Raw genomic sequence first — 13085 nt, 5'->3', positions numbered from 1 at the left:
ACAATCAAAAAACAGACAAAGTTTAAAGGACAATGCCTTTTCAGCCTATCAGGGAAGTAAAAACCGCTAGATGTCAATGAAAAGTATACAGAAACACTGATAACACTTTACAATAAGGTTCATTAGTTAATGCATTTACTAAGATGAACTAATCATGAACAACACATGTTCAGCATTTAATAATCATAATTGAACATTTACTAATGCATTATTAACATCTAAGTCCATGCTTGTTAACATTAGTAAATGCACCATGAGTTAACATGAACTAACAATGAACTACTGTATTTTCATTAACTAACGTTAACTAACATGAACAAATACAGTATTAGATGTATTGTTCATTGTATGTTCATGTTAGTAAATGCATTAATTAACATTAACTAATGAACCTTATTGTAAAGTGTGACCGAAACACTTTGCTTACTTGCATTTCTAGCAAGCTTCACCAAGCAACCGTGTTGATAACTAAGCAAAAGAAACATAATGTTTACAAACATGCACACGCTCCGGTGTGACACGATACGCAGAATTCCCTATGACACGAAACTACGTCATGCGTAATTTCCCAGTCCCAAACTACTATTACAGTACTTAACATACTATCATTCTGTAATATCAAAAAATTTTGGTATCAAAAAAAAAACGGTGAAAAAAATTATGAAGAGAAGTGGACGAGTCCCCAATTACGTTAAGTTACCTAACTAAATACGACTCATGATCCTAAAACAGCGTAACATAAATAAACAACGGCCAAAGTGCTCCAACTAAATTATTTATTAGCATAACATAACCAGTAAAACATTACAAAATGACAAGAGATGAGGAGCCCAACAACATAACAAAAAACAACCAAACAAACCTAAAGCAGGTAAGGACTCTCCACTCCAAACAAATATCAAAAAGAAAGTGTAAAGGAGAACAAAACAAATAAGCTGTTAAAAACTGTGGTGGCATAGAGGAATGTGCGAGAGCAAGAAGTTTGTTTTAAAAGCTTGACCTCACCACATCAACCAATAAAAAACTAAAAAGGGACAAAGACAAACAAGATCAATTGAAAGTAAAAGTGATTGCCACAAGTAACAATTCCCAATCAATTTATCAAAAAGTTGAGATTGTTTTTTTAAAAAGCTTTATAAAATAATAATAATAAAAAAAGTGCATTTCTGTTTACAAAATGACGTACAACAGAATACAGCACTATATGTGACCCTAGACCATAAAGCCAAAAACATCCAGAAATGCATTGCAGTATATGGGTCAAATAAATTATTGATTTTTTTCTTATATGACAAATATTATGTTCTGTTAAGATTTCCAAGTTTTGCATTAGTTATGTGCAATATGCTAAGCCCTTCATTCAGATTCACACTCAGATTCCATATTTAATAGCTGTATCTCAGCCAAACATTGACCTTTCCTAACAGAGTATATCAATGGAAAACCTATTTATTCATTCAATATACATATACATCAGGTGATGTGCAAAAATTACAAATTTTTTAAAAAATTGACCCTTATGACTGGTTTCGGGTCACATATGAGTGCTGAAATGTATTTTTCAAAAAGTGGCATTGCAACTGCTGATTTGGTAAGCATAACAGCATTTTCTGTATAAGTACTGTATGAATAGGATCACTATGGAAATGGTCATCTGTACACAAAGCTTAAAAAAATAACAAAAACCTTTCCCGATTTTCTATACACCATTGTAAAAAATATATTTATTTAAAGACTAATAAATTACAGTGGTCTCTCGTTTGAAAATACTTCTAAAAATAGCCCCTAAGAGGTGAAATCCACATAGTCCACTTTATTTTTTAAATTATTATCAATGTTTTAAGGCTGTAAAACCACTCACTACACTATTTTCTCAGAAAGCCAGAAAACACTTACGTAACTTCTACTTTCCATTATGCATGTTCAGAAGTCCAACTTTTAGTGCAATTGTTAGCAACTTTCAATTTTTGGGTGCTGCTTTGTGTATTTGATGGCGCAGAACGTTTTGTCGACATTAAGGGGATTGTTGTGGTTGAAAACTTGCAAACACACAGTACAACACTTCAGATTCACACTGCTAGAGATTAAAGGTTTATGTCAATTTGGCAAGCTGAACGCAATCTCTACTGTACAGGAGACAGGGCACGGAGGAGATTGATTGACAATGGTCTATAGCCAATCAGGATGCAGAACACAGCACGTTAAACAGGAAGCAGAACAGAATGTGCTATAAAAAACATGTCAATTGCACTAAAAAAAACATGAAACTGTGAGACCGTGAAAGGTGAATCATGTTATGGCGAGGGACTGTATAGACAAATCTTTATGGGACTGAAGCCTGGTTTATACTCGACGCATCCGCTTGTTCGCTTGAGTGTGTGCGGCGAATGTGACGTCATCGCGGAGTTTGCGGAGGTTTGTTTCTAGCGTCAGGCATTTTTTGAAACTCGAACGAACAGTGCGCGTGGCGCCGCAACTGATTTGAGTGGAATATGATACACTCTGAAGAGGTTTTGTCTGAAACAGTACGACTGTACACACATCTAATGACCCGTGATCAGAGAGATAACCTAATGATCAATAATTATTGGCTAGAAATAGCAACAGCTGTGGGAAAGGAGAAAGTTTTTGTTAAAAGGTTTGGAAAAACCTGAAGAATAAATTTATTAAAACCAAAAAAGGCCATGGCAAAAGTGGAGACCAGGTACACAATCACAAAATATGTTTTTTCACCATTTATAGGTTTTATTTTGAATTTAAAACTTTGATTTTAATTTTATATTTGAATTTATAGTTTAATAGTTACAAAACTAATGATGTCACAGAAGTTTTTCTGTGATAACTGGGAAGGAATATTTAAACCTATCGGTTTACAATGTACTGATGCCCTGTTTCTCTGGGCTTTATTGATGATAATGATCTGTAATGTTGGACCATCATTGCCTTTTTAGCATAAGGAGAGGACAGAAACTAGCCAGACAATAATGTGTGAATTGTGGAGCGGGCTAAATCTAAAAAAAAATCTATATTTTTTAGTAAGTGTGCTTTTTTTGCGATAATAAAACATATATTTGTAGAGTAACTCATGTTCTGTTGTCATTAATTACAAATACAGAATATGTTTTTCCACCGTTAACACTGATTTATATATTTGTGGAGGGGGCTAAATCTGAAAAAAATATTTTTCTAATAAAATATATAATTTTTTGTGCTTCTATTCTTGCCATAATAAAATATATTTGTAAAGCAACTCATGTTCTCTTGTGATTAATATTATAATAAACTTTAAATGGTAAAACTAGTTGAAATATGAACAAAAGCAAGTGATCTGATAAAAAAAAAATCTTGAATTGTTATAAAAAATACTTATAATCATTAAAATAATGCATAAAAACAATACAAAATCAATAGTTTAAAAATATTGAACTATATTATGATATGACGTAGTTCCGGAAACTTTCTACTTCTCTGTTTATCCGTCTGACTTTACGGTGGGTTTCTTTTGACCGCCCCCTGTCGTTTTAAAGAATATCACAAAGGCGAACGCGGTGAGTATAAAAGCCTCAGCCGAGCGCAGTCAGCGGAGGTGCGCGATGCGGTGCCAGGCGCGAGTAAAACTCCAGCTTAACATACTAACATAATTTTATTAATAATAAAACCTTGGTCAGAATATTTTTAAGATGAAAATGAGCAAATGTACACTTTGAAGACTGCAGAAATGTTCCCTAGACTGATTAGTTGGGTTATTTCTTCATTGTACCTTCTTAAACTTATTATAGGAAATATAACGTATATTGACTTAGTCAAATTCATTCAGCTTCAGTCCCAGAGGATACAGTCTGCTGATGACTTTTTTTCGTTTCTTTTAAAAGATTCTATGAAATGCAATTCTGAAATGGCTTAAAACTAAACAAAGATGTCGAACGCTAAATCGCAATGCACATTCTTCCATATGCACAAGACCTCACAACATCATCAATTGGAATTATTATCATAAAATAATTCTTTTCAGAAACCCAAGTGTCCTTCCCTTTCAGACAAACAACTAAAACAACACCGATAATTCTGTTTACTTCAATGCATTCCCACACCTCATTATCATAAACATCATTGTTATCTGCTAAATTACACATCAGGCATTTGCATGAAAAAGCGTTGTATCTTCTGATGCTGTTTATCAGTCAGAGCCGAAGGTGCCACTTACAAACATAAACACACAATCTCTGATACATATGATAATGTTAATGAGAATTGTTTATCTTCTCTTCAGCTGAAAGAGTTCATCCTGACCAGCGGAGGAGAGTCAGCGCCTGCGTTCGCTCGAGCCGTCGAGATCGTTCAAGCCAATGTAAAATGGCACATCCTGTTCCAGGAACAGTTTTACCAATGGCTGCGGAAAGCTCCCGATGGATAATACAACATTTAGCATGGAGCGTGCAATTAGCATGGAGACTCTATTAGACATTTCGAGGCCAGTGACATGAGGACACCTACGTCATATTACAGATCAAACATTTACAGAGTCTGAGAAGCAGCACAACTTTACTTTTATATCCATGTGAGGACTGATGGATCAGAATGAATTCCCAGAAAAAAACGCACCGCCCTGCTGTCCAACACACCAACTACAACTGAGACTGTAAAATACAGAGGAGCCTGGTAGCTTGTATAAAATGAATAGGAGAAATTGGCAATACTCGGTGATTAAATTAATGAAAGTTGCACATCCGGTATCAGTCAAGTCCTATTTTACTACAATACACACATGTGGAAAAAATACCCAAAGGACAAATATTTGATCCTTTTCTGGTCAGATTGTATTCATATCACAATGTTCTAACTACTCGCGATGCTGAGACACACAAATAAAAGGTATCTTTTTAATGTTAAGGAGAGTTTTTGCCCAAACCATCCACAATGGCGACACAGATTTTCTAGTTTAGAAATGGTTTATAGGTGACATGGTGGTTTATTGGTTATCACTGTCACCTCTAAGCAAGAAGGTCGCTGGTTCAAGTCCCAGCTGGGTCAGTTTGCATTTCTATGTGGAGTTTGCATGTTCTCCCCGTGTTCGCATAGGTTTCCTCTGGGTGCTTCAGTTTCCCCCACAGTCAGAAGGCATGCAGTATGGGTGAATTGAATGAACTAAATTGGGCGTAGTGTATGTGTGTGATTGTAAGAATGTACGGATGTTTCCTGGTACTGGGTTGCAGCTGGAAGGGCATCCGCTGCGTAAAACATATGCTGGCTAATTTGGCGGTTCATTCCGCTGTGGCGAGCCCTGATAAATAAAGGGACTAGGCCAAAAGAGAACGAATGAATGATAGGGTTTCTATTTCTGCAATGTCACGGCTGAAAAAACAGCATAAATTACTATGACAGAGATCACCTCAGGTGCTTATTATTTGCTTTACTCAGTGTTAATCGCTACCAATGTAAGTTTGAATACCATTTTACGTGACAGCAGATAGTTTACCTTAGATTTTGAAAATAAAATAATAGAAACATAAACATCAGAACTGTGAGTGAGCAAATCAACATCAATCACTCAGTATGTACTTGCTATAATATTAAATAGGTTTATAATTTATTAATTAGGTTATAAACCTGTCCATTTTGTTGAGAGCACTATTCTGCTCTTATAAATGGCTGGCATTTAAATGTTTGCTTGATTGCTTGATACTGGAATCTTGTTGTGTCGCGTGTTGTTAGGACGCTTATAATGTGAAAATAAAATCTCAAATTGTCTGTCACCAAATCAGCCAGATCCAGAAGCTGTATTTTTATGTTTGATAGCACCACCAACAACACTAACAAAAGAAAATGGCCACAAAGGGACTATTCTACAATCCATGCTTTTATTTCCCATAGGACTGCTGCGATTCTCAGAAGGAACTTTTTTTTTTTTTTTTTTAAAGGTTTAAATTTCAGTGATAAGCTGCTGTTTGCTTTCCTTGCACAATCACCCCATTTTGTTGAATTCTATTTTGTATAATATCAAATGAGGCCATATCTACCTTCATCAAACAGTTAAAGATAACTAAAGGTCACAGGAGGATTCAGAACAGGCCACTTTTAGTTATCCGTTATCATGGACAAACACAGATTTGTTTTATTAGGGGTCGATGCTAATTAAGGAATTCTTCAAGGTGCCTATATCTTTGTTGTATTGGGTCAGTAGTGGACTGAAAGCGAGTTTTTACAATGGACATTCTATGGTGTTGATGATGATATAACTTGAAGGGAATGCATATACATGTATGTGTGTTTATGTATATATTTATACAAAGTTAAGTGCATATGGGTCAAAGATGTGAATTTTTTCGTTTGTTTGTTTCTTCTTTTTTTTAATAAAAGGGATATTTCACCCATAAACAGCATTAATGTCATCATTTACTCATTTTCTTCATCTTTGGAACAAAAATAAAGGCATTTAAATATTGTTTCAAGCAACATCAAAAGGTGCATTAAGACGTTGTAAAATCAATTAATGTGCACTGATTGGCTGAATTCAATATCATTTTTGTCTTACATGACATATTTAATTTAGTCCTTTATTAAACATTGACCAATGCACATGGGTAGAGCTTATCGAATAAGGTTACTCATGTGAGAATAAACCTCATTGGCTTGCATGTTAAGCAAGCATGGCTCTTTAAATGACTGAATCTTGGCTGAACTATCCCTTTAAATGATCCTACAAATGCATTTTATATAGACAGTGAGAGGAACGCTGAACGTCTACAATGAGAGCAGAATATTGAGTTTCAATATTTTATATATATATATATTTTGTGAATATTCAAATAAAATGTTGGTATAATCATTAAATGACTGAAATGTTTTACAAAAAATATGCCTAATGATTTATTTTGTATTTTAAGAAAGAAATGTTTTTAAATTCACTGTGCAAATAACAAGTCAAATTATACAGTATCATTGTATAATCACAAATTCAAGAAACTATTGGGAAATTGCACTTTTATCCAAAATACTCAATATAGCAAAATAGTTTATTACCTGATGCTTTTAACCATGTAATGGAGGGTAGAAATAAGGTGAAGACTGGAGTCCAGAAGGTTCAACTAAAACAAAAAAGGTAAACCATGTTTAGGTAAACCATTGTTAGTCTGCAAGAGCTTTGTAGAAACACAAAGGCGACAGCAGATGAGGCTGGAAGAAATGAGCACATCTGCAAAAAAAGAAGATGTAGAAACCAAACAAGACACAGTTCGGGGGACAGAACTATCATTAATATTCTAATGACTCTGTGTCTTATTTTTGAGATAAGATGTAGCACATTTGAAATGTTTCAAGAATATAAGATTGAAGTGACAATTATTGTAGCCCAACTTGTGCTGTTTAGAACTTACCACACTTGAGTCATTTATATGTTTTTAAAATACCGAAAACAACACAAACGTCAGTGCATGTCAAAACACCCAAAAAAGGCCCAGAACACCCTCAGAGCCCAGAGGGTTAAGCCTCCTGTGATTTTGTTTTCATTTCCAAATATTACTCAAATTATGTTTTTACAAAGCAAGACATTTTTCACAGCATATTCGATAATATTTTTTCGGGAGAAAATATTATTTATTTTATTTCAGCCATAAAATAAGCATTTTTATTTTTTTTGTTTTTACTAATTTAGGGTCAATATTATTAGGTACCTTAAGCAATACACACACACACACACACACACACACACACACACACACACACACACACACATACATATATATATATATATATATATATATATATATATATATATATATATATATATATATATATATATATATATATATATATATATTGATATATATTGATATATATTGATATATATTGATTGTCCACAGAACAAACCATCACTATACAATGATTTGCCTTATTACCCCAACTTGGCTTTAAATTGCACTTTAGGCTGAATACTAATATCTTGAAAAATATATAGCAAAATATTATGTGCTGTTATCATGGCAAATCAGTTATTAGAAACTAGTTATCAAAATGATTCTTTCAGTTGAAAAAAAAGGGAGGAAAAAATATACAGAAGGGCTAATAATTCTGACAACTGCAGAACTTAGCCCTTATGTTTTCCACAATGCAGTAAAATCTAAATTAGCTGTACAGATTTGGAACTAACAAACTAATTCTAACTTAACTGATTACTTATTTGTCAATTAACCTTGATTTTTAATTTCAATCTTCCAGCCCCAGGGCTTCTGGAATATTGTCATCTCATACAAAATTGCAGAGTTTAAGATGTGATTTCTGTAAAAAACTGCGATTTTCACTGCCTGGCTGAGATAAGACATAAAGTGGGTATCAGTACAAACAAAAAACACAGCAATAAACTATATTTCCATGTCTTTAAAATATGGAAATTAATTTTACCCCAGTATGTTCAATGGAATTTCTACGCTGACCTGCAGCTATTGACGGTACCTGTGTTTAAACAGTCTTTTGCCTCTTTTTATGCTTTAACAACCAACTGGATGCTTAAGTGTATTTACCTGAATGTACCTTAATTACATTACAACATTGATGCAGTAATCGGAAACTTAGGAAATTGAAAATAGTCACCTAAAGCTCTCACTGGAATTTCATGATTGGCAGAAAAACATTAGCTGTGCATACATTCCATTAACTGGACATGCATTTAAACACAGAAATCTGTTATATGAAAATCTATCAATTAAAATTGAGTATCAAAAGGAAGAAAATGATATGTTATTTAAATTTGGGAAAACATTAAATGTGCTTCAAAGGCCCTTATAATCTAAAACCGGACACAGAAAGATCGCAAATATTCAGTATTCGCAAAATTTCAGGCTCTGCTGTGACTGTTACTCTGTGAGTCACTGCATTGGATGAGAACAAGTGCAACAAATGACATAAAAAGGCTTGACAGTCGACCAAATAAAACAGCTGTAGTGTATACAGCACAAGCCAAAACAATTCTGCAACCGTCTGCTCTTTCTCTGGATGAGTTCAGTTTATCACTCTATTTTGGTGAGCGTTCGTAAAACAACAGGAGAGCAATATCATATCATAAAAAAAAAACATCTCTTCACCTTGATATTATTTATGGTGGTGCCAAAATGAAAAGTTATAGTTACGGTCTGACAAATCAGCCAAACTGTTGTTCTCAGTCCAAGAGAAATTGACGATATAGTGGGGAAAATTGACCAGTCATTGTCTGATTGGATCAGTGTGTTCAAAGCTGAATAGTGACAAGAATTGCTGGAAAATATGAGCACACTTTCTTCCTTCCCACAACCTCATGCTGAAGTGCTGATAAGTTCTGCCTTGCATTACTCATTCATCAAGTTCACATTTTCACATTTCGATCATGTGGCTGCTGCCTGTGGTTGCAAATGAGCTCTTTTATCGAAGGCGACTGCTATACAGCAGTGGATTTGATTCTCATAGTTGCACTCAAAATTGTCATATGCAGCTGAGACTATAAGCGTAACTGTAAGCTGTAAATAAACTATTTATCCTCAGCCTTTTTTTTTTAAATGTCACAGTAAAAATTAGCTTCATTAGCTCTAACAGTTGAAAATAATTTTGTGTCTTAAAATAGACATATTTTCACTTATCAATTTGTTAGAATGGTTTTGCAGAAATCATAAAGAGTGAAGGAGAGCGCAAGTCTGTGGTATGTTGCACAAAGCCAGGGTTATTATCCAGGTGAGTTTGCAGTTAGTTTGAGCAAACACTGAGTTTTCGGGCTCAAGATTGATTTTGATTGGTATAGATCACCTACCCAAACTGGATTAATCTGTGAGTAAACTGACAATTATAACTGGTGCAACAAAGCCAGTAACAGTTGTCATTTTTGCTCCAAATGTAAGCCTTTTACTCTAAAATCCTTAAACTTACAGTATATAGTGCTGCTAATAATTTATTTATATTTTATAATATATAAGGTAACACTTCAGAATAATGGTCTGTCAGTTAATGTATTTAATTAATTAATCATAGTTTAACATTAACTAACGCATTACTAAAATTCATTGTTGTGCTTAACAGATAATGCACTCTGAGTTAACGTCAACCAACATTAGTTAATGTTATTTAAGGTAACATTAGTTCATGTTAACAAAGATGAATAAATGCTATGTACTGATTTGTTAGTAAATACATATATTAACATTAACTATTAAACCATTATTTTACATTATTTAACCATTCTATTACCAATTATATAGATATTTTATAGTTAATTTTCAAATTGTGTAGAATGTCCAAATAACATTACTAATGGCTAAAACTTCTTTCAACCTGTTAGCCAACACTTATGTTTGGGGAATTACACCTACCTAACTTTAAATAGTGACAGTTCTTGGCCCCAGTGAGCTACAAACAAAAGGTATCATTGAATAAAAAGACATTTTGAGCTTTGGTTCATACAGAAAGTATATATAAATACAGTATACTATATAAATAAAGCTTTTAAAAAGATTGCCTTTTGAGCTATTTGTGAACCTACATTATAAAAAAAAATATTTAAAAATGATATAACAATCTTTTCTTTTTAAGTTGCCTTCTTAAAATGTAGCTAAATCAGCAGCGTTTATTACTGCCTCGTATGTTTAAATTAATTATGATATCTTAACTGCTGACATTCTCATGAGAAATTAATCAAACTGATGTTCTCATGAGATAACGATTATGTCATTTACAGTATAAGCATTGTGAAACCACATACAGTAACCAGGTTGAATTTGTTGACCCAAAACTTACTCTGCAACGCAATGTTTGTCTAACTAGTTTTGTGCAACAGGCCGCTGTAAATGTAACCTACTGTACATAATAGAAACTCTCAGATTCCTTCACATTTGAATGCACTTATAGCATCTCTGACAGGTTCTAAAATCCCTTTGCTTGTTTGCAAATAGTTTGGGTAAAAGATGTGAGGTTTCATATTCATGTTTGATCAAACTAAATTTAGTGAAGTAATTGATATATACATAGAAATCATTGAAAACAAAGAGCAAGAACTGTGTTTTTGTTTAAAGCATGGGTCAAATAATCATCATACTTTATATTTATGTAAAAAACGAAACAGCATACTTATTTTTATATGTCTTATATGTACATGTTAAGTAATTATACTAAACTGTCTTATATTTTATTAATGATTTCCTGTTGATGGCAAGTAGCTAAAATCTAATGGTGACTACACTGGGAATAGATTCCTCTATGCCTGATATATAATACTCTTACACCACACTGTATTTTTGCTTTTTTTTTTTGTCTGTAAATAATGCCTTTTTTGGCAAAAAATACATAAAGATACAAAATGCTTTGTCTTTCAACTGTATTTGAAATTGTATCGAAATTACAGTATAGTTATTATATTCATTCATTCATTTTCTTTTCAGCTTAGTCCCTTTATTAATCCAGGGTCGCCACAGCGGAATGAACCGCCAACTTATCCAGCATATGTTTTACCCAGCGGACGCCCTTCCAGCTGCAACCCATCTCTGGGAAATAGTTATTATATTATAGCACTTATTCTTTGTTTAAACAAATGTTTATTTTATATAAATGCTGTTTTTTTTTCTAAAAATCAATGAATCCTAGAATCACAAATCCTGTATCCTGTTACACATAACTTTTAGGCAGAACATCTGCTAAGAAGGTGCTCTTGAGCACAGAGAGTATTAGAAATGTTTTTGAAGGATCCAGTAAAACTGAAAATTCAGCTTATCCATTACACAAATTAATATTTGGATTTAAAATTGATAAAGAAGATAACAGCTTTTAAATATTACACTGATATTTTACAGTGTTATATACCCCTCTTTGTACATTCACATCATGTTTTAGGTGACTGCTGAGGTATATTTTCCATAAATCAGTCATAATCATCGAAGTAATGTTTCACAGTGTCACAAAAGTGAGACCACTGGTCTGTGTACAGGTTTTTCTTCTACACACCACTGAGAGCGACCCAAAAAAAGTGAACACTGAGGCCAGAATAGCAGCACTATATACTGTGACTGGAGAAATTGTTCTGATCCATGTGGCAAACATCAAGGACCATGACAAAAACTCCAGAACATCCCTTCAGGGCAATTTTTACGCTATAAAAACCTCACCCTTACGCTTTCAAGGGGTTGTGAAATGGTGTATTTCTTTTAAGGATGACTAAAGTTTGGCGCCGGGTCAAAGATAAAATTGAAAGAGGGAGGCAGAACTGAAAAAAAGTAGCTGGAATACAGTAGTCTATGTGTCATGCAGTACCTCACTATTATAAGAATACTTCTTCACAAGATGTCAGTACTACCCTTTATGCCCGTCCTTAAGCCTATCATTGGGAGAAAGTCCAGTGATGCGCGACTGATATGACAACACGATAATGATAATAATCGACACTAACGTTAGCCTACTATTTACACTGCATGAGTTATATTTATATTAAGCCTCCATTTATTTATGACATAACGTTAGTCAATACCTCTAAAATGACAGACAAATCGATATGAAACGTTCACTTTGCTGCGTTCTTTCAGAGCAGACAGTCTCAGTCTACTTCATATAACAGGATGGACCTCAACACGGAGAAAGTTATAAGCTTATGATAATGAAACACGTTACATTATGGGAAAGAACAACGCGCTAGGCGGAGAATAACAGTTCATTTCGGAAGACAGAGAAGACAGACATGTTTATATGTAAGACTTACTTTGTTTGTGTAGTGTTTTGTTTTGTTTTTTACAGCGTTTGAATGGCACTTCCGGGAGGTGATCCATTCGTAGGGGCAGTGAAACTAATGAACACCTGCTGATTATGGTCATGTGACTTAGTGCGGCGAAACTAAATGGCCGAAACCCCACAATTCATTTTAAATGGGAAACATTTTTATTATTATTACTACTACTTATTATTATTTATTTATTTATTTAATTGCAATTTCAGAACACAGAACATACAAGGGCAAGTACATAAAATTAAATTGACATCAAAACAAATACAATATACAGTACAAAGAAAACAAGGGAAAATACAGAGAAGATTTAAGGCTTTAAGATAATTAGCAATTCTTTTTGCTTTAATATTTTTTGTTTCAT

General features: G+C 33.6%; 2 protein-coding genes across 10 annotated transcripts in view; one reads left to right on the top strand and one right to left on the bottom strand.

The window, feature by feature from the left end:
* Window positions 1-6375, top strand: part of trhde.2 (thyrotropin releasing hormone degrading enzyme, tandem duplicate 2) — a 210967-nt gene extending 204592 nt beyond the window's left edge. The window contains exon 19 of the mRNA XM_087248249.1: window positions 4271-6375. Within this exon, the coding sequence (XP_087104375.1) occupies window positions 4271-4414 (144 nt within the window). The 3' untranslated portion in view covers window positions 4415-6375. The remainder of the gene's footprint in view (window positions 1-4270) is intronic.
* The window catches only part of LOC147844726 (uncharacterized), a 200097-nt gene extending 187357 nt beyond the window's left edge, over window positions 1-12740 (bottom strand). For all 9 annotated transcript variants that reach the window (XR_015483162.1, XR_015483161.1, XM_087248277.1 and 6 more), the window contains exons 1-2: window positions 12701-12740; window positions 7021-7085 (exon numbers count right to left, since the gene is read on the bottom strand). The gene's annotated coding sequence lies outside the window, so the exon portion shown is untranslated. The remainder of the gene's footprint in view (window positions 1-7020; window positions 7086-12700) is intronic.
* Window positions 12741-13085: the final 345 nt, after the last annotated feature.

The sequence above is a fragment of the Danio rerio genome, chromosome 4 (genome assembly GCF_052040795.2).
Source record: "Danio rerio strain M-AB ecotype USA chromosome 4, GRCz13ab, whole genome shotgun sequence".
Taxonomy (NCBI): Eukaryota; Metazoa; Chordata; class Actinopteri; order Cypriniformes; family Danionidae; genus Danio; species Danio rerio.
This window is presented reverse-complemented; position numbering and strand designations above follow the sequence as displayed.